Source organism: Bubalus kerabau, chromosome 1 (genome assembly GCF_029407905.1).
Source record: "Bubalus kerabau isolate K-KA32 ecotype Philippines breed swamp buffalo chromosome 1, PCC_UOA_SB_1v2, whole genome shotgun sequence".
Classification (NCBI taxonomy): Eukaryota; Metazoa; Chordata; class Mammalia; order Artiodactyla; family Bovidae; genus Bubalus; species Bubalus kerabau.
The window spans coordinates 183635000-183659517 of NC_073624.1; the positions used below are offsets into that span (position 1 = coordinate 183635000).

Consider the following 24518-nt stretch of genomic DNA (forward strand, 5'->3'; position numbering starts at 1 on the left):
AACTGCCTTACTGAATCAGGTTGACTTGACATCAAGACCACGGCTCTAATGTATTTGAAAGGAAACAGCACTCTGGGGTAGGTTGTGGGGCTTCTGGCAACCACATTACATGTAAATCCCTATTCTAGATTAGATCGTTGTTTCTGGCTACGCACACTGATCCCGCAGGACCTACTTACATATCTACTTGTTTACTTGGGCTTCCCTGATGGCTCAAGCGGTAAAGAATCTGCCTGCAATACAGGAGACACAGAAGACGTGGGTTCAATCCCTGGGTCAGGAAGATACCCTGGAGAAGAAAATGGCAACCCACTCTAGTAGTCTTGTCTGCAAAATCCCATGGACAAGAGAGCCTGGTGGGCCACATATGCCACCATAAGGTCGCAAAGAGTCAGCCATGACTAAGCACACGTGTGCATTTATTTGCTTACTTATTTTGGCCGAGTTGCATAGCATGTGGGATATTAGTTCCCCGACTAGAGATTGAACCTTGAACCTGTGTCCCCTGCAGTGGAAGTGCAGAGTGAGTCTTAACCACTGGACCTCCAGGGAAGGGCTGCCATGGGACTTCTGTAACATCCCCTTGGACAAACACACAGGTGGAGCAAGTTGTGGCTGAGAGGGACTGCTTTGGGGTACCATACAGGTCAAGTCTGCACCCCACCACTTGGGCAGGTCACTTCTCTGAACCTCTTCTTCTCATCTGTAGAGTTCGGGGACTTCCCTGGTGGTCCAGTGTCTAAGACTCCATGCTCCTAATGCGGGGGACCCCAGGTTGGATCCCTGGTCAGGGATCTAAATCCCACATGCCACAATTAAGAGTTCACATGCCACAACTAAAACATCCCACATGCCTCAACAAAGATCAAAGATCTTCCACAACCAAGATCCGACATGGCCAAATGCATAAAGGTTTTCAAAAAAGAACTCAGGCTTGCCCTTCTTAGCTCATAGCACCATTGAGGATCAAATAACGTGTAGAAATACATTGCAAATGCTAAGACTATCTAGATGTGTTTCCAATTTCTAGTTTTCCCCATCCAATCAATGCAACCAACATTTTTTTTTTTTTTTTTGGTCTCACCACATGGCTTGCAGACTCTTAGTTCCTGGACCAGGGATGGAGGCTGGGCCCCAGCAGTGAAAGCCCTGAGTCCTTAACCACTGGACTGCCAGGGAATTCCCAGATTTATTTTCTTGTTCCATAAAAATCTTAGGACAAGGACCAGAGAAGTGGGCAACTAGAGACAGCAACTAAGACCGCCTTTGGGTGGCCTGAGTGAAGCCACAGAGATGGGAGGTAGGATGTTTTCGCTGGCAGGGAAAGAATCAAATGTTCCCTCACTAAGCTGTTTGGAAGAATCTGTGAAATCCCCAACAGTTGAGACCATTCTTTTCTCCACTCCCCCAGCACGAATAGAGTTGACAGGCAGAAGAAAAGATCCAGGCCACATAATTCCGTCACACAGGCTGTTCAGAAGGAGCCAAGCTATTGAGCCCTTTGCCTAAGAAAACTCCTAAGAACCCCTTTGTCTTTTGAATACCCAGGCACCTAAATAAAACAAAAGCCTCGGTCTGTGTTACTGAAGTGCATAAATATAACCTGATGGACTTTCACTGAATTGGAAGGCATGTTGGGGATAGTTATTGTTATTGTTTGGACACTCAATTGCGACTCCATGGACTGTAGCCTGCCAGGCTTCTCTGTCCATGGAATTTTCCAGGCAAGAATACTGCAGTGGGTTGCCATTTCCTTCTCCAGGGGATCTTCCCAACCCAGGGATGGAACCCAAGTCTCCTGCATGGCAGGCAGCTTCTTTACCACAGAGCCATCCGAGAAGCCCATGTTGGGGATCTTCTGCCTTAATATAAACTGAAAATATAATAATATAATATATACTGTGAAAATATAAACTGCGCATGTGTGCAATTAATCTTGGGGAGCCCTAGGAGAGGTGTCAAGGAGTTGGGTCATTATCTGCAAAGCAGTTGAAAGTGACAGACAAAGTGAGCCCTGTGTGGCTTGCTCATGGGGAGAAAGATGCCCTACATATCAAAATTCAGCGGGGCCGAGATAACAAACTGGTTTCGAATCTAAGCCTTAAATCAAAAGACTTGAGTGCATGTCAGGAGAAGAGTCCTTTCTGTCCCCACAGGTTTGAGATCTCTGGCTGAGAGCCCGGTTGGAAGACACTAGTTAGTTTGTTCTTTATTTTCATCTGAAAGTTACAGGGCTATTTATCAACAAAATGACTGTCCGGGCAGCAAGATCCAGTGGTTTCTATGTACAGGCCCATCCCTGGGGTCCACACCTCTGGAGGGGCCTCTTCCCCCAAGGCCTCAGTGGGCTTCTTCCCAGGCCTCTAGGAAATAATCACAAAGACGCAGGGGATGAAAACCAGCCTGTCCCCGGCACCTGCTTTCATCCCACAGGGAGGTGGCGGCTGCTGGTGGGGGAGCCAGGCCTAGTCTTGGGGTAGCGGGTATGGGGGGCCTCTCTCTGGGGAGCCCGTCCTTCCCGCGCCCACCTCCTGGGCAGGCTCTCGTTGGACATTCCTGGGACTGCTCTGGCAGGCTCACGAGTTCCCACTCTAGCCTTCTTTTCTTTCACGTCGTGATTGGAACACCGTGGTGTCCCAGCCTCCCATTCTGGAGGCCACAAATTGCGCTGTGGAGCCTCTTCATTTGTCCCTGGCTTTTTTTTTTGTACAGAAACAACAATACTCTGGATCGGACCTTTTTTTTTTTTTTCCGCTCAGGAAACAGAAGCGGCTCAACAGGTACAGTTCTGCTGGTCAATCTGCTTCCGGCAGGGTTCCATGGTGACAGCCACGCCCACCCCACTCCGGCCAGAGGTCATTCGGGTCACCTCGCTCCAGGTGTCCGTGTCTGGGTCATAGCACTCCACGCTGTCCAAGAATGTGTGACCGTCGTAGCCCCCTGCAGGGAGGGCAGGAGGGATGGTCGGTCACTACTCCAAGGGGGTGGGGGTTGTGGGGGTAGGAAGGAAGGAAGCATGTGAAACCCTCCTACTGAAAGGGGCTAGGTGGGCTTCTCCGCCCAGGCCTCACCAAGAACGTAGATCCTTCCCTGGTGAACGGTAATTCCCAGGGCGCTTCGCCGATGCTTCATGGGGGCTACGAACGTCCACGTTTCTGTCTCCACGTCATAGCGCTCTACGCTGTTGAGCTGGTCCTGACCATCGTAGCCCCCCGCAGCATAGATACAGTTGTGCAGGACGCAGACTCCTAAACCAGACGACACAGAGAGGGTGACTCCAGGGCCTGGCCTTGGGGGACCCAGCCATCACCTTCTTGGGGGGACACCCTCCCCTCTCCCGTCACCCGTCTTCCTTCCTCCCCTCTCCTGAGGGGCCCTGTAGAGACAAAGCCAAGAGCAAGGAGCTCTATGAGCATCACTCCCAGGGTGGGGAGGGTGCTCCTCCTTGCTCCCCTCTCCGCAGCCCCCTCCCACCTGCTCCGCTTCGGATGGTGTTCATGGGTGTGATCATCCGCCACTCGTTTCTCTCTGGGTAGTAACACTCGGCTGAGTTGAGGCGGTTTGTCCCGTCGAAGCCCCCAACCGCGTAGAGCAGACGGTTGAGGACAGCCACTCCCACCCCGATCCTTCGTGTCAGCATCGGGGCCACCAAGTGCCACTCGTCCCCCTCCGGCTCATACCTGCCACAACAGAGTAGCAATGACAACAGCAGCCCCAGCCGACCTGAGACACTGACCCCCACTGATACTCCACTGTGTTGGTTTTTTTCTTTTTAATTAAAAAAAAAATTTTATTTGGCTATGCTGGGCCTTCCTGGCTGCACAGGCTTTTCTCTAGTTGCGGTGCACAGGCTTCTCACTGCAGCAGCTTCTCTAGATGTGGAGCAGGGTGGGCTTCAGTAGTTTCTGCTCCAGGGCTCCTACAGCCTGGCTGAATAGTTGTGGGCACTGGCTTATAGTTGCTCTGAGGTACGTGGGATCTTCCTGGACCAGGGATAGAACCCATGTCTCCTGCATTGGCAGGTGGATTCTTTACCACTGCAACACCTGGGAAGCCCCTTACTTGAACTCTTCAATTCTCACAAGAATTCCCTACAATGCAAGTTATCAGTAGGTCTGTTTTCTAGACAAGGAAACTGAGGGTCACGGCCCCCATCTGGTCAAGGTCGCCTGCACCTCTGCTGGACTCAAATGGCTCCATCAGACCACCGCCTAAGCTAAGTGTTATATGAATGCAGGAGACACAGGAGACACCAGTTCAGTTCCTGGCTCAGGAAGATCCCCTGGAGGAGGAAATGGCAACCCACTCCAGTATTCTTGCCCAGGAAATCCCATGGACAGAGGAGCCTGGCGGGCTATATAGTCCACGGGGTCACAGAGTCAGACACACAGAGTGAGCACGCATGCAAACAAAGGGTCACCATGCACAGCTGTACTGTACACAGACTGTGTACTGCACAGGGCACCACGTCTAAGGGGGCACCTTCCATGTTTACGGACCTCATATGTGTGTTTCTTACAACCATTTGTGGATAGATGGCAGATAAATTAGCATATTAACATTCCGACAGTTTCAAACTGATGGAACTTTTTCCAAATCTGCTAATAGTCGTTGTATGGGTATGTGATGGCCCTGTAAACAGTTCCCAGGCCAAGACACATCATCCAGGGTCATGACCATACATCCCCCAGGAGTTTAGCTTCACCTTGAGGCTTCCACTCCCTGAAGGCAAGGCACAGAGAAAAGCACTCAACAATTGAGGGAAGACGACCCTGGAGGTGCAGTGGATAAGAATCCACCTACCAAGGCAGGGGACATGGGTTTGAGCCCTGTGTCTTCAATCAGGAAGATTCATGTGCCATGGAGCAACTAAGCCTGTGCCACAACTGCTGAGCCTGCATGCTGCAACTACCGAAGCTGGTGGGCTTAGAGCTTGTGCTCCACAACGAGAGAAGCCACTGCCATAAGAAGCCCGTGCACCACAACGAAAAGTAGCCCCGGCTCGCAGCAACTGGCGAAAGCCTGCGTGCCCCAACGAAGACCCAGCACAGACAAAAACAAATAAACAAGTATCTTAAAAGAAAGACAGGAGGAACCCTCAGATCCCAATGGCGGGGAACGTGTTAGCGGCAGAAGCCCCGGATCCCACGCCTCCTGCACCACTCACCTCTCCACACTGTTGTGGTGGATACAGCCATGGGAGCCGCCAACGGCATAGATATGCCCGTCAATGACGCCCACCCCAATTCGGTTGCGGGGTACGCTCATGGAGGCGCAGGGCGACCACTGGTTGGTCATGGGGTTGTAGCAGTCCAGGGCGCTGGAGTCGGTGTTACCATCAGGCGAGTTGTTGCGGCCGCCCACGGCGTACAGCAGCCCACCCACCACACAGCCCGCCAGGCCGCTCCGGGGCACCTGCAGGTCCGCCAGCCGGAGCCAGGTGCCATCGCTGGGGTTGTAGGCCTCCAGGTAGCTGAGCGACTGGCGGAAGTAGCCACCGGCCGTGTAGATGAGGCGGCCCACCTTGGGTGCCCGGCAGGGCATCACCTGCGTGGGCTTGTGCAGGGTGAGCTCCTGGAAGATCTTCACCAGGTAGTCCTTGCAGCGGGAGTCCGACTGCAGGATCTCACACTTCTGCAGCTGCATCTGCAGGAAGTGGGGCGTGAGCGAGTGGCAGCGCACAGCCCGCAGCAGCGCCTGCACGTAGAAGCGCCGCTGCTCGCAGTCATACTTGACCCAGTTGATGCAGGCGTGGAAGACCTCGGACTCGCAACGCACATTCAGGTCATCCCGGCTGATGAGGGTCGCCAGCTGGCAGTGGGACAGGTTGAAGAACTCCTCTTGCTTGGCCACCTGCAGAGGGCGACAGTGTCATGGGCTGACTTACAGGTCTCTCTCCACTCCCACTCCCCAGCCCCTCGCCAAGCCCCTGCTAGGACCTTGGACAAGACACTCAATCTGCCTCTGCTAATCTCAGCTTCCTCAGGTGTGAAATACGCATTCGAGGGACTTCCCCGGTGGTCCAGTGATTAAGAATCCACCTGCCAATGCAGGGGACACAGGTTTGATCCCTAGACTCGGAAGATACCACATGCCTTGGGGCAACTAAGCCCATGTGCCATAATCTTGAGCTCTTGCTCTAGAGCCCGTGCTCCACAAGAGAAGCCACTGCACTGAGGAGCCTGCGCAGCACAATCAGAGAAGAGGCCCTGCTCACTGCAACTAAGGAAAGCCTGTGAGCAGCAACGAAGACCCAGCACAGCCATAAATAAACACAAATTTAAAGAAGAAAAGAAACAGGCATTTGAATAGTATTAAACTCTCAGTGAGAATTCAGTGAGTTAACACTACATGCCAGGCATATAGCAGGTAAGTACATAAATGGGAAAAAACCACAACATCGCCTCTTAGATTTTGTATCATTTTGTATCTGAACTGTAAGAATGTTACCCTTTTCTTTTTTTAATGAAATTATTTTTTTCAAAAGAGCAGACTGACTTCAAAGGAAATAGCAACAGAATATGTTAGAAAGAAAAAAAAATTCAGGCTTGAAGAAAGCAGCCTGAGATGCAGTGCTGGCCCACTACCTTCTAATTGTACCACCTTGGGCAGAAACCCAAAACACTCTGTGCCTTGGTTTTCTTCCTCTATAAAAGGGGGACTATATTAGTTGCTAACTCATAGCAGGGTTATTGCTAAGGTAAATATTTCTTGTCTGGCACTGGTCTATATAAATAATTTCAGTCACCCCACATCAGTGGGATCCCAGCTTCCTATTACCCCAAGCCGAGGCAACCCCCTGACACCAGTGTTGTGCAGGTCAGTGGGACAACCCTGCTCTTGGGCCACCATCCTGGAAGCCGTAAGTCCTAAGACTAACGTCAGAGCTTCTTGGGGGATCTGGTCAACCCCCAGGATGGTAGAGAATGAGAGGCATGGAGACCAAGGGTAGTGTCCACCTAGTTGGTCCCAGCCACAGGAGGATGATTTTAAAAATTTCCAGGAAGTGGGAGTTCCCTGGTGTTCCAGTGGTTGGGACTCAGTGCTTTCACTGCCAGGGCCAGGGTTCGATCCCTGGTCGGGGAACTAAGATCCTGCAAGCTGTGTGATGTGGCAAAAAAAAAAAAATTCCAGGAAGGCACTCCAAAGCATACCTCCTAGGATAGCTGGGAAGACTCAGAGATTTAAAGGCTGGAAATCACTTAGAACAGAGGCTGGCCCACACCAAGTATTCAACAAGCACTCATTTTCTCTACTCACAACTTCCTCCACTTAAAAATGAAAATGAAACAAAGATTAGTGTGAGCACAATACTCTGTGGACTAAAGAAAACACTGGCAGTTGACAGCATGTCACGGGTGTTCAATAAATATTTACTGACTGCCTGGAACGTCAGGCCCTGCTCAGGGCAGCCTAGGGTGGAACTGCTGCCATAGTCACTGCCCTCTGTCCCCACCTTTGACCCAAGGGAGCCCAGAGACCCATGAAGGTCTCACTTTCTTCAGCTGTTTCCCAGATTTGTCACAGATATGTAGACTGGGAGCTCAACCCTATTTTTCTCCATCTCCTTGCCTTGACCCTTCACCTCTCAAGGGGAGATGGTGAGGACCCACCTGTCTGTTTCCCGGTCCTCCCAAGGCTGCTCTGAAGCCCTGGTGCCACGTCCCCACCCCTCACTCACCTCCCCAAAGTGCATGTAGATGTATTCCCGGGCACGCTGGTGCAGCTCCGTACAGCCGATCTGCTCGGCAAAGTTGGCGATGCCAATGGCGTTGCTGGGATCCAGCTGCTGCACCAGGAAGTCGCTGCAGGCGCGGACCACGCTGTCAATCTGGTACATGACAGCGCCGTTCATGACATGGAGCACACACTTCTCCCCCATGGAAATGGATGCAGTGTAGGCGAACTCAATGAGCCGCTCCATGACCTTTGGGTGGATGCCCTCAATGGACACCACCTCCATGCCCTGCTCCCGCAGCCCGTTGGTGAACATGGCCTTGAAGACGGGGCTGGACGAGGCCAGCACCACCTTGTGGGCCATGAACTGGGCGGCAGGCGCGTCCTGGTACTTGACCTGCAGCGTCACGTCGCATAGCTGCTGGCTGAGCCGCAGTTCGTTCATGATGCCAAAGGCCTGCTTCGTGTGGTCCTCCAGGGTGTAGCTGAAGGTGCGGTTGCCATGCTGGGAGGGCGTCACCTCGGCCTTGCACTCGGTGGAGGCGTACATCACCGCGTCCCCTGCCCCCTCGGGGCGCTGTGATCTCAGGGGCAGGAATTGGGTATGGGCCCCGGCCCCGCTAGGCCTGGGTTCCGGCTGCATGGGGTTCCAGGTGACAAGGGACAACACCACCACTGGCACTCAGGGGCCTGGAGGGGGAGAGCACAGGGCTGGGCACAGGGCTGGGGGCTAGGCCTTCTTTTCTAAGATAAAGTGACTCTGAGACCAGTTTTCCTTCCAAGCCCGGGTAAAGCAGTGTTCATTTGTGCTCCCTAACTGACCCATGGCCCCACCAGTCCAAGGGCCCACCTTAAATCGTAGGTCACATGGTGCCCCTCCCCTGCTCAGAATCCCCCCCATCACTCTCTGTGGCATGAAGAGTAAAACCAAACTCTTCAATGGCCTGCAAAGCCCTTCATAGTCAGCTCCCGTCCACCTGTTCCCTTTGCCCATTCTGTTCCAGCTCTCTGGGGCCCACCCCTTCTCACAGCATGTCCAACTCATTCCTTCATTCACCCCATCAACATTTCTCAGGCATGTCCAGGCACTGTTCTAGGCACCAGAGACACAGCAGGGAGCCAGACAGACATGCAATGAGCTCCCCTGGAGCCAACACCAGGGAGGAAAGGACTATAAGTGAAATAAGCAAGACTTTGGGGTCATGAAGAAAATGACAACACCATTGTGACAGGGTGCCTGTGCAGGTGGTTATTTAAAATCAGGTAGTCCTGGCCTGTCTTGGAGCTGAGACTAGAAGGATGAACTTATGAAGGGGGTGGGTAGGGGGGTGGGTGGGTGGTTGTTAGCTTTCCAGGCAGAGGGAACAGTGAGTGCAAAGACTCAAAGGCAGAATGAGAGCTGACCTGGAGAATCAGGGAAGAGTGTGATGAGAGAGAAAGACTAGTGAAGTGAGGGTGTCTGTGAACCCTGTGGAGTCTAGAGGGTCAGGGCGTGAGCTGGGTTTGAAAAAGTCAAGCAAAGAGAAGGCAGGGTATCTACAAGAGGTTCTTCATCTTATTGTTCCCTGTGCTCCACTCAGAGTCACCTCCTCTCTGTTTTATTTCCATCACACCACTTGTCAGGAATGGAAATTAGCTCCTTTGCTTGCTTGCTGATGGATGAAGGGTCTCTCTGGCCCTGAGCCCCAGGATTCAGAGGGCAGGTAGCCCTGTGTAGGTCAGGGTCCTGCCCACCCTCTCCTGTGCCTTCCCTGCAGTCCGCCTGGGGCTTGGCACTATGCAGGGGTCAGTAAGCTGTGGCTGGCTGACTGCCCACTCCACTGTGCCTGCCAGAGCACCCTCCTCTTCCACCGTGCCCTGGACACTGCTTGGCCTCCTCTCCCCAGCCGAGGCCCGGGCCTGTCTCTTAGTCTTTAGCCAAACGGTCAATGGTACCCCCTGGGCACTGGACACTTCTCCCCCCCCCCCGCCCCCCCCCCGCCCCCCCCCCCCGCCAAGAAGCGGTAAGGGGGGGGGGGGGGCACTGCGCATGTCCCGCCGGCGCAGCCAAGGCCTAGAGAAGGGAGGAAGTGACCCCGCCGCGGCCTTTCCATCGCAAGCCCCGGGGCGCAGACCAAGGTCCCCCCGCCACAAACGCCCCGGGATCCCCGGGCTTCCGTCCGAGCGACGCTTCCTGGGCCTCTCGCCCCAGGAATCACCCGTCGGTCGCGCCGTCCAACAAAAGGTCCGGACTCCAGCCGCGCCCTCCTGGCCCTCCGCGGAGCCGCGGGAAACCCCGAGGCGACCGGGCCCCGCATCGCCCAGTGCTCCGGCCCCCGGACACGGTCGCAGAGCACTCTAGACCCTCGGTGCCCTCAGCCCGAGCGCGGGCCGCTTCACTCACCCCGCCATGGCCGCGCTCGGGCTCCGCCTCCGTCGCCCAGGCCCGGGCGCCTCCATCGCAGCTCGCAGGGGGGAGGCGCGGAACGCGCGCAGGTCACCATGACTAAGCAGAGCCGGGAGCCGGCCGTGTCAGAATAAAAGTCCCCGCGGCCCCGGGCCTCGGGCGGCGGAGACGGCAGCGGGCCGCTCCCCCCAGCCTTCCCCGCCCACGCTCGCTGTTGCCCAGTTGCGCAGCCCCAGAGCGGCGTCCGCAGTGCCGGTAATCGCGGCGGGGCCAAAGACCCAGCCCTGGGCGCACCCGGCCCGCGTGGTCGGAGCCGCCTAGAATCAAAGCCCCGGGTTCGAGGCTCAGCGCTTCCCTGCACCCTGGATCACCGGATAGCCCTCCCCGCCGCCGCCTGCGCGTTCACCTGCGTAGCCTCCGATACTCTCACCACGCGGTGGGGATGCCAGGGGGCGCGGCGGTGGCTCCGGGCACGTTGGTGCCACCCGCGCTCCGAGCTTCCGGGAAGCCCGAGGGGCCGTGGCCTGGCTCGGGGGCGGCTCCCGCCTAACTTTCGCTATTGAAGACCTGCGAGCGCTTCCAATGTCCGGGGCGGCGGGGGAGGGGGTTGTGACTGGGCTCCGGGTCGGCGGGGCCTACGGGGTCGCGGCCGTCGAGTTGGGGGTTAGCCTCGGGACGCCCGAGAAGGAGGCGGGGAGAGAGCGGAGAGGGCGCGGCGGGGAAGAAGTCGTGATTCCCCGCCCTTCCCACAGGTGCCCGGCGCCCATGGGCGAGGAATAGGGCGGCGGGCAAGGGCGCATGGCTAAGCCCACCAAGCCGGTCCCCCCACCCCTTCGCAGTCCCTTCCATCCACTGGGTTTCGCGCGAGTCTGCTTCCCACGACCTGCTCTTCTTTTAACTCCGCACGTTCAGGTGGCAGAAGGATCCAGGCAGAGCTGTCTACCTACCTACTGGGGTTTTCATTGTTTTTACTTTTTATCTCCAATCTGGAGGCACGAGGAGCTCGCAGTTGGGAATTCGAACTCCGGCTGTGCCACTCTCTAGCTCTGCGCGGCTGGACCCATAATTTAACTGCTCCATGCTTCAATTTCCTTCCTCGTAAAATGTTAATAGGGCTTCCGTGGTGGATCAACGGTCAAGAATCCTTCTGCAATGCAGGGGACACAGGATCGATCCTTGGGTCGAAGAGATCCCCTGGAGAAGGAAATCGCAACCCACTCCAGTATTATTGCCTGGGAAATCTCATGGACAGAGGAGCCTAGTGGGCTACAGTCCCTGGGGTCTCAAAGAGTTGGGCACCACGTAGCAATAGATGTTAATAATACAGGCACCTACCTGGTAGATTATTGGGAGAACTAATTGACAATGCTAGCGCTCAATAAATATGAATGATTGTTATTTTCCATGGAAAGTGATACTGATTTTCCATTTATGCTCTTTGTTATATAAAGTTAACTTTTAAATGTATGTGGGTTTTTTTCCTTTTCTTTTCTTTCTTTTAAGAGTCCATCTGTATGAAACGCTAGACTGAACAGATACTGGTCTAAGAAAGGATTCTGCCTGCCCCCGGGGTGAATTTGGAAGATTCTGCCTCCCTGCTCTGGGTTTGGGATTAATCCCATGCAGGAGTAGGCTGGGGTGGGGTTCCTTGCTTCTCCTCCCATGCTGGTGGTGAAGCTGTGGTTTGAGTGGCTCCAGAGGTGGCGCCATAGCATAATCGCCAAATACTGTATGGGGAGTGGCTGAGGCTGTGAGCAAACCCACACCCTTCTCCACATGCCAAAGGAAACCTCTGGTATAGCTCAAAATTAACATCTACAAGCCCTGAGATCCAGCAGTGACATGTGCAGTAATTTATCCAAGGTACCCTTGCACACGTTTAGGAGGGTGTATGTACACAGATGTTTATTTCAACACTGTGTTTAAATGCCAAGTGTTGGATTTAACATGTGTGCATCCCTAGGGCCCTGGTGTAATCTATGCTGTGAAATACTATGCAGCCAGTAAAAAGAACCCATTAGCTATGTGAACGTTTTACCTCAATATTTTTAAATGTGAAAAAAATGCTCTGTAAAGCAATTATTCAATTAAAAAATAAAGTGACATAAAAAAGTGTTATGGTCTGTGCCCCCTCCCCACCAGCATTTATTGAAGCCCTAACATAACAAGATGATGGTATTTGGGCTTCCAAGGTGGCACAGTGGTAAAGAATCTGCCTACCAATGCAGGAGACTAGGGTTTGATCCCTGGGTCAGGAAAATCTCCTGAAAGAAGAAATGGCAACCCATTCCAGTATTCTTCCTGGGAAAATCCCATGGACAGAGGAGCCTGGCAGGCTATAGTCCATGGGGTCCAAGAGTCAGACACAACTGAGTGACTGAGCCCACATATAAAAATAAGTGATGTTGTTTGGAGATGGGGGCTTGGGGAGGTAGATTTAGATGAGGTCATGAGGGTGGGACCCTCATGATGGCATTAGTGCCTTTATCAGAAGAAACACCAGAGAACTTAGATCTCTTTCTCCACCATGTGAGGACACAGCCAGAAGGCAGCTGTCTATAAGCTACGAAGAGAGTTCTCACCAGAAGCTTACCATGCTGACACCTTGATCTTGGACTTCCGGCCCTATGAGAAATAAACTTTGGTCGTTTAAGGCATCCGCTGCTGCGGCTGCTAAGTCGCTTCAGTCGTGTCTGACTCTGTGCAACCCCATAGACGGCAGCCCACCAGGCTCCCCCGTCCCTGGGATTCTCCAGGCAAGAACACTGGAGTGGGTTGCCATTTCCTTCTCCAATGCATGAAAGTGAAAAGTGAAAGTGAAGTCGCTCAGTCGTGTCCAATTCATCCTGACCCCATGGACTGCAGCCTACCAGGCTCCTCCGTCCATGGGATTTTCCAGGCAAGAGTACTGGAGTGGGCTGCCGTTGCCTTCTCTGTTAAGGCACTTAGGCTGGTCCAATTAACACAGTACAAAATCTAGACATGCAACAATTTCCAAGATGATACTATTAAACGATCAAAGCCAGGTGGAGAGCAATGCTAAAGTTGTGTAAAAAGAGAGAAGATGTATTTCCATTTCAGCTCATTTACCCACAGAATGGCTCTGCAAGTTTCCCAAGTGTATATATCCAGGAGTGGGAACTGGTGCTTTTTGAATTTTGTAGAATGTGAACAAGTAAATAACTCTTCTGCTATCACACCATCATCAAACAACTGAGCAATGGGGTGGGGTGGCTCAGGTTGCTCTGGAAGATTACAGGAGCCTGGGGATACTGGAACCAGGTAGGAAATTAGAATCAGTTCTCAAAGTGCACTGGCATGTGACCCCAGGCTTGAGTGTTTGTGTTCCAGGAAATAGGTTGGCTTTCCCAGTGCTTACAGCATGCAGGGATGCTGTGAGCGTGGTCCACGGGAACTCAGTTCCCCTGGCTGGTCAGTGCCCCTCACCCGCACCCCTACACACCGCCTGTCCCGGCAAATGGTGTGCCACAATCTGAACCCGAAGCCCCAGGCCCTTTCCCCAAACCCACCCTGCCCCTCTCCAGCCTGCCTCTCCACACTGAGGTTAGGAATGTGCCTGGGGACAGCTGGGAGCCTGAGACAGCTGGGAACTGTGGTCAGGACGCCTGGAACCTTTCATGGGCACAGCCGTGGCCCTAATATCGCCCCTGGCCAAAAATGCAGACCCTTGAACAAAGGAGTGTCGGTCTAGGCTTAACAGACCTCTTGAAAATGTGGAGCCTAATCTCCTTGGCTAATATCCTGGCTCAGAAAATAGGACAAAATACTCAGTTCCTGGATTCTCCTCATCTGTCAAATGGGAGTGAGAAAACCTACCTTACAAGATTGTAGGAAAGGTGAGAAAAAGGCATGTCCCAGGCCTAGAATACTATGGGAGTAACTGTCCTGTTCTGTGCTTAGTCAATCAGTTGTGCCCGACTCTTTGTAACCCCATGGACTGCAGCCCACTAGGTTCCTCTGTCCATGGGGATTCTCCAGGCAAGAATACTGGAGTGGGTTGCCATGCCCTCCTCCAGGGGATCTTCCCAACCCAGGGATCGAACCCAGGTCTCCCACATTGCAGGCAGATTCTTTACCATCTGAGCCACCAAGGGTAAAATCAACTGTAATAACTCTTATTATTCAATTATATTTTTATTCTTTTATGAAGGATCTGATACTACTTTCAAAAAAATCTTGTTTCACAGAGGAACAGGCTGAGTCTCCTAGAGTCAAGTTTTGGGGTGCTCCGTCTTTGGCCTCTCCTCTAAAAGTGAACACCTGTCCTTGACTCCTTTCTCCCCCACACACAATTCCTCAATAATTCTGTCCAATCCCTCCCAAGTCTGTGGAGAATCTATACCATCCCAGTCCTTGTCATCACTCCCCTAGGCAGTTACCATCACCCAGTTCTCCTGGCTTCACAGAGAGCAGAGGCAGGTGTAAATACCTGAGCCTGATTAAGTCCTTCCTCTGCCTAGAACCTTCCAGGAGTACTACTTCACTCAGAGCAAAAGAAGTTTCTCCCCTGGGTCCATAAGGCTTTGCCCCACCTGCCCCATTATTTTCCTGTCTTTGTTTCTTCTCTGCCTCTCCATCCTTGCTCCAATGGCACTAAGATCTTTGCTTTTGGGAAAACACACAGGCATATTCTAGCCTTAGGACCTTTGCACCTGCTGTTCCCCCATTCTGAAATGCTCTTCCTTCAGAAGTTCCCAGGACAGGGAATTCCCTAGCAGTTCATAATAAGGACTCCCTGCTTCCACTGCAGGGGTTGTAGGTTCATTCCAGATTAGGGAACTAAGATCCCACATGCCAAAAATAAAAGTTCCCAGGATAATAATCACCTCAGCTCACATCACATGTCACCACCTCTTCAAAAAAGCATCACCTGACCACCATCGCATCACTGTATTGTCACCGGAATCATCTCCACACTTCTTCACTCCGTTATCATCTCTGAGTCCAACACAAGAACATCAATTCCACAAAAGCAGGGATTTTTGTCTGTTTTCTTCATTGCTGTGGAGTTTAGCGTCAATAAAATATATTTTCCTAGGTCTTTTCTGCTTCCACCATCTTCATCTTTGGCTGCTTTTTCCTATAAATTCCTGTATTTAAAAAGTCTGCAAAAGAGCTCTTAGGAAGGGCAATGGCGGTCAAAGGCCGTCAGTCTGTAGCTGGCGGGGTTACCAGGGTCCCGGCGACCGTGGGTGCACCAGGGCAGGCGGTGGAACCGCTGGTCTCTAACCCGTCCCGCTGGGGCGAGGAGCGCTCAGAGCGGCTGGAGCTGCCATTCAGGCCGGGAGGCAGCCAGCGGTGCAGATCGCCCGAAGCCCCAGGGGCGCTCCCAGGCCGCCGGGAGGCACCTGGGTCTCGGCAGCAGGGGCCCCGGTTGCAGCAGACGAGGCGCAGGAGCGCGTGACGCAGGTCGCGGTTGGTGAACGTGTAGATGATGGGGTTCAGGAGCGAGTTGGCCATGGCCAGGCCCAGGAAGGGGTCCGCTTGCAGGAGTACAGGGCAGGCGCGCGCCGGGCACGCCACGTCCAGCAACAGCAGCAGGAAGAGAGGGCCCCAACAAGCCACGAAGGCCAGGAGCACCACGCTGAGCGTGCGCAACAGCGCCAAGGAGCGCGACGTGTGGCGCGCGCGCATCGAGGCGCCCTCGCCAGTCCTGGGGTGCGCCCGTAGGCGCCGCGCCTTGGAGCGAACCTGGCAGTATATCCGCGCGTAGAGCGCGCAGATGGCAGCCAGAATGCCGAGAAAGGCGAGCACGCAGAAGAGCACGTAGGCCTTGGCGTAGAGCGGCAGGACCGTGGAGCAGGCCTCCAGACGGCCCAGACAATTCCAGCCGAGCGCTGGCAGTAGTCCGAGGAGCAGCGACAAGCCCCAGGCGGCGGCCGCCAGCGCCAACGTGCGCCCCCGACGGGCGGCGGGCGCGGGTCCCCGACGCTCCATGGTGAGGAGGCGCTCGAGTGCAATGGCCAAAAGGCTCAGCACGGACGCGGAGAGCGCCACGAAGACGCCGCCCTCACGGGCGAACCAGAGCGCGGGCGACAGGTGCAGCGTGAGCGGCCCCGATAGCAGGATGTTGGCGGCATAGGCGGCGCCGGCCAGCAGGTCGGACAGCGTGAGGCTTCCCAGAAGCAGGAACATGGGCGCATGGAAGCGCGGGTGGCGTCCGAGCACGACCAGCACGGCTACATTCTCCAACACGATGAGCGCACACACGGCCAGGCACACGACGGCGTCTGCACGCAGTCCCGCACCAGGCTGGTAGCGCGCACCGCGGAGCTTGCCGGTGTAGTTGTAATGCTGGAGGATGACCTCGTTCATCCGCGCGGGCCGCGGCCGCCCCGGCTCCATGGGCCGCCCGCCCCAGGGCTGCGGAGAGGTTGGGAGCAACGTCAGGCCTGATGCGCACCATCCCCGGAGGCCTGCGAAGGCAGGCATAAGCGGTGCCTGACCTGGGAAGGGGGTACTAACCCCCTACTCCCTACCCTACACGCACGCCGGGGCCCAGAGGGAATTTGGGATAGAAGAGGGGGTGTCCATGGAGACAGGCCGACACAAGGAGACAAATCATATCACGAAGGGACAGGGTAACAGAGTCCCACATGAAAGGGACACTAATAATTCATACAGAGGCACGGATACTCAGAGGCATCTTAGTCAAAACCAGACAGAAACAGCCACACAGAGAAAGGGACAAATACAGAGACACATCGACAAGGACATGTGCACAGAGAGTCACAAACTAGGGCAAAATGCGCAGCTACACCCTCTCAGGGAACCATGAAAGTACGTTCAGGTCTTCCCTGGTGCTCCAGTGGATAAGAATCCACCGCCTCCCACTGCAGGAGACAAGGGTTCAATCCCTGGTCCAGGAGGATCCCACAGGCCACAGAGCAACTGAGCCTGTGCGCCACAACTATTGAGCCCAGGCACCGCAACTACTGAAAACCCAGCGCCCTAGAGCAACAAAAGAACCCACACAAGAAGTCCAAGCTGGGCAACTAGAGAGTAGTCCCGACTGGGTGCAACCAGAGGAAAGCTCACGCAACAACAAAGACCCAGCACAGCCAAAAATAAAAATAGTGTTTTAAAAAAGAAAGCACAAAACTAAATTTTAAAAAAAGGAAGTACATTCACACATGGACAAGAGAACACTGAAAGATATATACAAATGCCCCTCCACACAGACAGGATCTTATGCCTAGTCTCACAGGCCACAATTTCACAACCTCCACCCCCACCCCCTGGTACCCCAAACCCCACAATATACGCGCCTCGCTGCATAGAGGTTTTGTCCCTGCGAACTCCCCCCTTCATTCGCTGCAAAACCCCAGTGAGAAGGCAGAGAAAACTCCACCCATTTTGCAGGGCTAGAGCCTGAGGGCAGCAGACGGAATTCACCTCTCACAGACTCTTGCAGAGGGACATACACGTCATTAAAGTATAATACCTCCCAACTGTGACTTCGCGCTAACATACCCTGGGCAGGTCTCCCCTTAACCCCAATTTACAGACGAGGAAACTGAGGCTCAGACGAAGTACCTCGCAAAGAAGCAGACACAAAGATTTTCATGCTCCACACAAACACATCCACGCAGAAACTGAGACACAGTCACGGAAGTCCCACTGAACAGACGAGAAAACCAGGGCCTGGGGAGGGGAACGGATTTAATTGAACAGGGCAGAAACAAACGCCTCCCAGACGGCTTGAGCTGCACACAGGGAACCAGGCGCAAAAACAGACTCACAGCGAGTCACGGACTCAGCCATGCTGGGGGGAAGGGGACACCAAACACACGCAGATGAGGGTCACTCCAGGGTCACACGCGCTGCGCTGGGGACACTGCGCAGTGGTGCGCAGCCTGTGTACCTCCCACCTCTCCTCCTTTTGCCTGGAGACAAGGGTGAGGTAGCGAAACTTGCAGTGGTGTGGCTGGGAGAGGACGAGGCAGGGGGATTCCGGGTGCCTCCCACTCCCATCCCGGGTCCCCGCATCCAGTCCCGAAATCTCAGGTTTTCCCCTTCCAAGAGCCTTCGGGAAAGGCCCGAGAAATCCAAGCCAAGGGGACAAGGGTGGTGGCCAGGGCAACCCCCAACCCCGGGCCGGGACGAGCCCCGCGCGCGAAAGGACCCGGTGGTGGACACTCACCCCTGCGCCCAGGTAGTGCGCGCTCGACAGTCGCTCGGCCGGGAGCGGAGAGAGCGGCCCCTGTTCGGGAGGCGGGGCTGGGGGCAGGCGAGGGGGCGGCCCCCAAGGCAGAGCGCTGGCAATCACCAGCAGTTGCCCCCTCCTCCTCTTGGGGTACGGGCTGCCAGCGCGTGTCTGCCAGTCTGTACCACCCGCCGCGGCAACGGAACGCGCCCTCGGCGCCGACTGGCACTGGCCAGCCCTCGGCTCCCCCCTCCGGGCCCGGGCGGCTCTCCCAGGGACGCTCCGTCGTGGTGGGAGGATCCGGAGACACGAGCAGGGGGAGGGTTCTTCAGCCCTGGCGGCCGCAACCTGAGTTTATCCCCCCCCCGCCCCGTCCCCCCAACACCTAATAGAGGGGTCCCCTCTGTGCTCTGGGCACTGATCCCTCCCCTTTTACCACCTACCTTCTGATTGAACCTCCTGGGCTGCACCCCAAGGACGCCCAGTCGGCGGAGGAACCCCAGCAACCCGGGTTAAGAGGGGTCTTTAGCAGCCGTAGCCTCAATTCCCCTCCCCCCCAACAGATAGAGCCGTCGGCTTCCGGGCTCAGGCCCCACCTCCTTTCCCCTTTCCCATCCCCAGTTTGGGGCGGGTGGGGGAAGGGCAGGCGCAGTCAAGATGCTGGTGGGAATCTTCTCCTCCCCAGATAAGAAGAATCTGGCTCGTAAGTCCCCCTGGTTGTCCCGCTTCCCCCACCCCGTATCTCTCGCCCTTATCACTCTCGACAACGTGATTTACTCGGTTATCAGGTTTCTGGGCTGTGTCCCCACCAGACAGTCAGCCCCACCGGGGCAGAGATTTGTGTCTGCTCTGGGCATTGCCTGGACACAAGCCCGTGCCCAATAAGCAGCCGAGGAGTTACTGAGTGAATGAATGACTGTCTCCTCACTTTCTCCGTGTGTTTCTCCCTCCTGATTTCTCGGGGTCTCTTCGTCTCTGTTTCTCTCCGTCTGTGTGTGTGTCTTTCTCTCAGTCGCTTCTTTTGTCTTTCTCCGTCCGTGTCTCTCCCACGCCTCTCCCAGGCCTCAGCTCCTCCAATGGGCCAGTCCCAGCTGGCCCCGCACCCGCCACCCCCACTTCCCAGGAGCTTCCAGGCTGGGAAGCTCCCTCCGATCAGAGGCCAGAGCCGGGAAGCGGGGGCTGGGCCTGGCTGCTGCGACCTTCGCTAGGACTGTGCCCTTTGCACCGGCCGCCTCAGGTTCTGCCGGCCTCGGCCTCCGGTGGGGTGAGGGCGGCCCAGAGATGATCAGGGGATGGATCAGATGGGTCAGAGGGACGCCCCCCGGGAGAGAGACCCCTTGGGGCATCCAGGCTAGGTTGCATCCTCCTGTCGCCTCTTAGGGATCCCAGTGGCTCCAAATAGAACCACTCTTCCCTGCTCCTTCCCTGGTGGGTCAGATGGTAAAGCCAGATGGTAAAGCGTCTGCCTACAATGCTGGAGACCTGGGTTGGGAAGATCCCTTGGAGAAGGCAATGGTAACCCACTCCAGTTCTCTTGCCTGGAAAATCCCAAGGATGGAGGAGCCTGGTAGGCTGCAGTCCATGGGGTCGCAAAGAGTCAACAGAACTGAGTGACTTCTCTTCTCTTTGCCTGCTCCAACAGATCAGGCACTGGGGCAACGTAGCCAGGGAAGCCAGAGTTGGGGGGCGCGGAGATGGTTGTTGGGTGGGGTGGGTGTGGTAAGATTTGAGTGCTGGAGCCCCCAGCCTCCCCCACCAAGCCATCGAGGATGAGCCCTGAAGATTCCCCCAAGTGTCAGGGCCATGTGCTTGATAAATGACCCCCTTCTGTAAAGGGGAAGCCACACCCTAGGGTGGGAATGTGGCTGCTTCTCACCTCCCAAGTGGCAATCTCACCTCCCACGGGCCCTATATACAGTGGAGGGGGGCTTCCGGCCCTGGGTCCCCGGCCCAGCACCCCCAACTTGTGCCACTTCATGCATGAGATCCCACAAGATCACAGCCTTCTTCTGCTCCAGATGGTCCCATGGCTCCCTATGTGGCTCAGAGTAAAAGTCCAAATTCGAAAAATACCAGGCCTTTAAGGCCCACAAGGCCTGGCACAGTCTCTCCCTCTTTTGTCTCCATTCTTCCTATTCCAGCCCCACTGTCTCCCCCCCTGCCCCACCCCCACACCACATCCTCACACTCTTCAAGACCTTGGGACTTGGGGATCAGCGTGACCGGAACACCCTGCCCCCAGCCCTTCCCAGGCAGTCACTTCCTCAGAGAGGCCTTCCCGTCTGTGTCCCCCTCCTCCCCAGTCTCACACTGCAGTTGGTACCATCTGAAATGACCTTCATTATTTACTGATTCATATGGTACATCATATGTCTCTGCCCTGGACTCCCAGCTCCAGGAAGGCAGGGGCCCTGTCTGTGCTTCTGCCCAGTCATTGAGTAAAAATTAAGAGTTTGGAGACTGGAGCCAGGCTCAGTTACTTTGTAATCTAGGACTCCAGACAAGTGACACTCTCCTCGGAGCCTTGGTGGCCTCTTTTGTAAAATGGATAATGACAGTTTCCACTCTGAGAAATGCCACTGAGGAGGAAGGGATGGAACAGAGCTTCCAGACACAGGTGAGTGTTCAATAAATGTTGGCTAGGGCACTAGTGGGAAAGAACCTATCTGTCAATGCAGGTAGACTTAAGAGATGTGAGTTCGATCCCTGGGTCAGGAAGATCCCCTGTAGGAAGTCATGGCAGCCCACTCCAGTATTCTTTGCCTGGAGAATCCCATGGACAGAGGAGCCTGGCGGGCTACAGTCCATAGGGTCGGACACAACTGAAACGACTCAGCACGCATGCACAGGTGCTACTGGGCACCCCTGTATCCCTGAGGAGGAATTAGAAGGGGTTCAGCTCAGGCCCCACCTGCCCCACGTACCACCATCAACCCAGCCCGCCCCACGCCTTGCCCCCCACCCATGCCTGATCTCTTCCCAGGGAAGAGCACCCCTGCCACAGCCTGCCCGCCTGATGCATGCCTGGGCTGGCACACCTGCCTGGTAAGTTCTGCTGCCAGGGCCGTCACCCACAGGGGCTGCTCCACCCAATCTGTACCCATTCTCCCTGAGCTGTAGCCTTGGCTCTAAAAGAGCAAAATGCCTCCCACAGCCCCCTCACACTTCCACCCATCCAAAGAGGCAGAGGGCTGCAGCAAGACTTCCCAATCCCCCATCTCTATCTCCCACCTACCAGTTCTGAGGCTTGAATGTGGCTGCAGGGAGCTGCGAACTGACAACTTTCCCACAACCAGAGCAGTCATGTTTCCGCAAGGAGGGGAGGAGGTGGTGTCTCAAACTGTAGGTCAGAGGGCCAACTCTGCCTCACAACTCTAAGATTTGTTTGCTTGGCTCCAAGGTTTCCCATTCAAACGTCTGTCTGAACTGAATAGAAACACTGTACTCGGGTGAGTGAGTTTGTGTCTCACAGGGGTAGAGCTTAATTTGGGAATAGCTATGTACTAGCATTAAACAAATAAGTACGTAGATTGTAGATACTGACAACCAGTTTTCATACTGTTGGAGAGGAAGTTGCAAATAAGCACTGTGCTGCTAGATGGGGTTATCATTGTGAGATGTTTAATAGTTAGAGATGAACCTATTTGCAAAGTGGAAATAGAAACAGAGGCAGAGAACAAACATACGGATGCCAAAGCAGGGGAAGGGTGGGTGGGATGAATTGGGAGATTGAGACTGACATATATACACCACTGATACTGTGTATAAAATAGATAACTAATGAGAACCGACTGTATAGCACAGGGAACTTTACTTAATGCTCTGTGGTGACCTCAATGGGAAGGAAATCCAAAAAGGAGTAGATATGTATACAGAGAGCTGATTCACTTTGCTGTACAGCAGAAACTAACACAACATTGTAATGCAGCTATACTCCAATAAAAATTTTTTCAAATAAAGGTTTATATTTTTTTAATAAAGGATTATATTTTTTTAAATATAGGCTTGAGTGTATACAGATTTCCTAGCTCTGTCTGCCATGTGTCCAGAAGCAATGACACCCTAGAAGCAATGCGTACACTCAGCATCCAGAACTGGTTTCTGAATGCCACTCTCCAGGAGGAGGAACCAGGGCTCCTTGGAGGAATGACTGCTTCTAGGATTAGGGCAGAGAAAATCCACAAGGACACTGGAGCCTCTTCTAGAGCCAGAAGTGGAGAACTCAAAAAGGCAAAAGGACAGGAGCCAGCCTGAAAAGAACTCCTGCTGGCCAAAGCTGGGACAACTTGAACAAACTAGACAGCATTAGAATTGAATTATAATCCGAAGAATAAGTAACCACAAGTCCAAACTGATTTAAATACACGAGTGAGTCTATTTTAAGATGAGGGAGAAGGAACAACTCTTCCTGACAGAAAAATTCCAGTTAAGAAAAGTATAATGAGGGGCTTCCTTGGTCGGGTCCAGTGGTTTGAACAAAGAGCTTCCATTGCAGAGGTCATAGGTTCAATCCTTAGTCGGGTAAGTAAGATCCCCCAAGTGTGGGATGCAGCAAAAAAAAAAAATCACTATGCACTTTGGGTGATAATGATGTGTTCATGGGTCATGTAGATTCACCAGTGGTTCAAAATACACTACTGTTGTGTGGGATGTCCATAGAGGGAGAGGTTTGGGGTGGGAGATTCTGGGTGTATACGGGAAATCTCTGTACTTTCTGCTCAATTTTGCTGTGAAACTAAAACTGCTATAAAAAAAAATTTATTAATCAAAAAAAGGAGGGGGGATAAATTAGGAGTTTGACACTAATATATACACACTACTATAGATAAAATAGATAATCAACAAGGACCTACTGTATAGCACAGGAAATATTCTGTAATAACCTGTATGGGAAGAGAATCTGAAAAAGAATGGGTATAACTGAATCATTTTGCTATACGCCTGAAACTAACACAACATTATAAATCAGCTATGAAAGTGAAATGTTAGTTGCTCAGTTGTCTGTGATTCTTTGCGACCCCATGGACTGTAGCCCCCCAGGCTCCTCTGTCCATGGAATTCTCCAGGCAAGAATACTGGAGTTCGTAGCCGTTCCGTTCTCCAGGGGATCTTCCTCATCCAGGGATTGAACCCAGATCTCCCCCATTGCAGACAGATCCTTCACAGTCTGAACCACCAGGGAAGCCCAAATCAGCTATACTTCAGTATAAAATAAAAATTAAAAAAAAAAAACATAAAAAGCATTGGCCTGAGAAATCCATGGGTGGATATATGTCCCCAGGTCACTTTACTGGGTTGCTTTGGGTATTTCTATTGCCAGCCTGGCCTCTGAAGGTATTTGAACTTGAAATGCCTAACTGTGCTGTCAGGAGCACAATTTTTTTTTAATGTTTATATTCTTTTTTATTTTCTGGGCCAAGTCTTAGTCGAGGCATGTGGGATCTAGTTTCCTGACCAGGGGTCCAACCCAGGTCCCTTGCACTCAGAGCCTGGAGCCTTAGCCACTGAACCACCAGGGAAGTCCCTTTGTTTCGCTTTTTTTTCTTTCGTTTCGTTTTATGACTGAATAGTACTATTGTATGAATGTCCTTATTTAAGCTTTTTTTAATTTTTTACCAAAGTTTATTCTTAAATGTACAATAGGTTCTCAGACAACACTTCATTCTAGCTGTAGATGGCAACAGATATTATGGCAGGGAATCCAGATGTTTAAACAGGAATGGAAATAAGGGTCTTCGTTGTCTCAGACACAGGAACAGCTTGCTGCTACTACTGCTGCTAAGTTACTTCGCTTGTGTCCGACTCTGGGACCCCATAGATGGCAGGCAGCCCACCAGGCTCCCCGTCCCTGGGATTCTCCAGGTAAGAACACTGGAGTGGGTTGCCATTTCCTTCTCCAATGCATGAAAGTGAAAAGTGAAAGTGAAGTCGCTCAGTCATGTCCGACCCCGCGACCCCATGGACTGCAGCCTACCAGGCTCCTCCATCCATGGGATTTTCCAGGCAAGAGTACTGGAGTGGGGTGCCATTGCCTTCTCCGAAGGAACAGCTTACTGTTTGCCAAATTTCTTAATTTCACCTCTGGCCAGAGGGCCTTTCCCCGAGGCCTTTGCTTTTAGCTCCTCCAGTTTCTTCTGCTCTTCCTTCTGTTTCTGCTTGAATGTATTATCTTCCTGGTCCGTCTCCTTGGCTTGCTTCCTGGGCTGCTTCAGGGGCTTCTTCTTGCCACCATTACGGCCCAATATGGTGCCTGCTGCCCCTTCCCCAGACCCTGCCATCGGAAGTGCT

General features: G+C 53.7%; 3 protein-coding genes across 5 annotated transcripts; all 3 read right to left on the minus strand.

Annotated features, from left to right (window-relative positions):
• Positions 1 to 2183: 2183 nt before the first annotated feature.
• KEAP1 (kelch like ECH associated protein 1) lies at positions 2184 to 10627 on the minus strand. 3 transcript variants are annotated; one of them, XM_055544608.1, is made up of 7 exons: positions 10061 to 10207; positions 7682 to 8367; positions 5168 to 5853; positions 3475 to 3680; positions 3072 to 3248; positions 2737 to 2940; positions 2184 to 2363 (listed from the first exon to the last, which is right to left on the minus strand). In XM_055544608.1, the coding sequence occupies exons 2-6, from the start codon at positions 8318 to 8320 to the stop codon at positions 2774 to 2776; spliced, it is 1875 nt and encodes a 624-aa protein (XP_055400583.1). In that variant the 5' UTR covers positions 8321 to 8367; positions 10061 to 10207; the 3' UTR covers positions 2184 to 2363; positions 2737 to 2773. The 3 variants fall into 3 exon arrangements, with proteins under 3 accessions (XP_055400583.1, XP_055400582.1, XP_055400572.1); XM_055544607.1 differs by lacking the exon at positions 10061 to 10207 and adding an exon at positions 10470 to 10627 and having other exon boundaries at positions 2184 to 2940; XM_055544597.1 differs by having other exon boundaries at positions 2184 to 2940.
• A 3611-nt stretch (positions 10628 to 14238) lies between these two features.
• On the minus strand, positions 14239 to 18760 carry S1PR5 (sphingosine-1-phosphate receptor 5). The gene is made up of 2 exons (XM_055566600.1): positions 18674 to 18760; positions 14239 to 16447 (listed from the first exon to the last, which is right to left on the minus strand). Exon 2 carries the CDS (start codon positions 16427 to 16429, stop codon positions 15233 to 15235), a length of 1197 nt encoding a protein of 398 aa, XP_055422575.1. The 5' UTR covers positions 16430 to 16447; positions 18674 to 18760; the 3' UTR covers positions 14239 to 15232.
• A 5520-nt stretch (positions 18761 to 24280) lies between these two features.
• Positions 24281 to 24508, minus strand: LOC129623983 (translation machinery-associated protein 7-like). Its single transcript, XM_055541806.1, has one exon. It carries the CDS (start codon positions 24506 to 24508, stop codon positions 24281 to 24283), a length of 228 nt encoding a protein of 75 aa, XP_055397781.1.
• Positions 24509 to 24518: the final 10 nt, after the last annotated feature.

Excerpts from the sequence above, each read along its gene's own strand:
- KEAP1 (XM_055544607.1), bottom strand. The coding sequence starts at position 8,320 with ATGCAGCCGGAACCCAGGCCTAGCGGGGCCGGGGCCCATACCCAATTC. Across the intron at positions 3,681-5,167 it reads CACCACAACAGTGTGGAGAG|GTATGAGCCGGAGGGGGACG; the intron begins GTGAGTGGTGCA and ends CTGTTGTGGCAG. Across the intron at positions 3,249-3,474 it reads CACCATCCGAAGCGGAGCAG|GAGTCTGCGTCCTGCACAAC; the intron begins GTGGGAGGGGGC and ends CGTCTGGTTTAG.
- S1PR5 (XM_055566600.1), bottom strand. The coding sequence starts at position 16,429 with ATGGAGCCGGGGCGGCCGCGGCCCGCGCGGATGAACGAGGTCATCCTC.
- LOC129623983 (XM_055541806.1), bottom strand. The coding sequence starts at position 24,508 with ATGGCAGGGTCTGGGGAAGGGGCAGCAGGCACCATATTGGGCCGTAAT.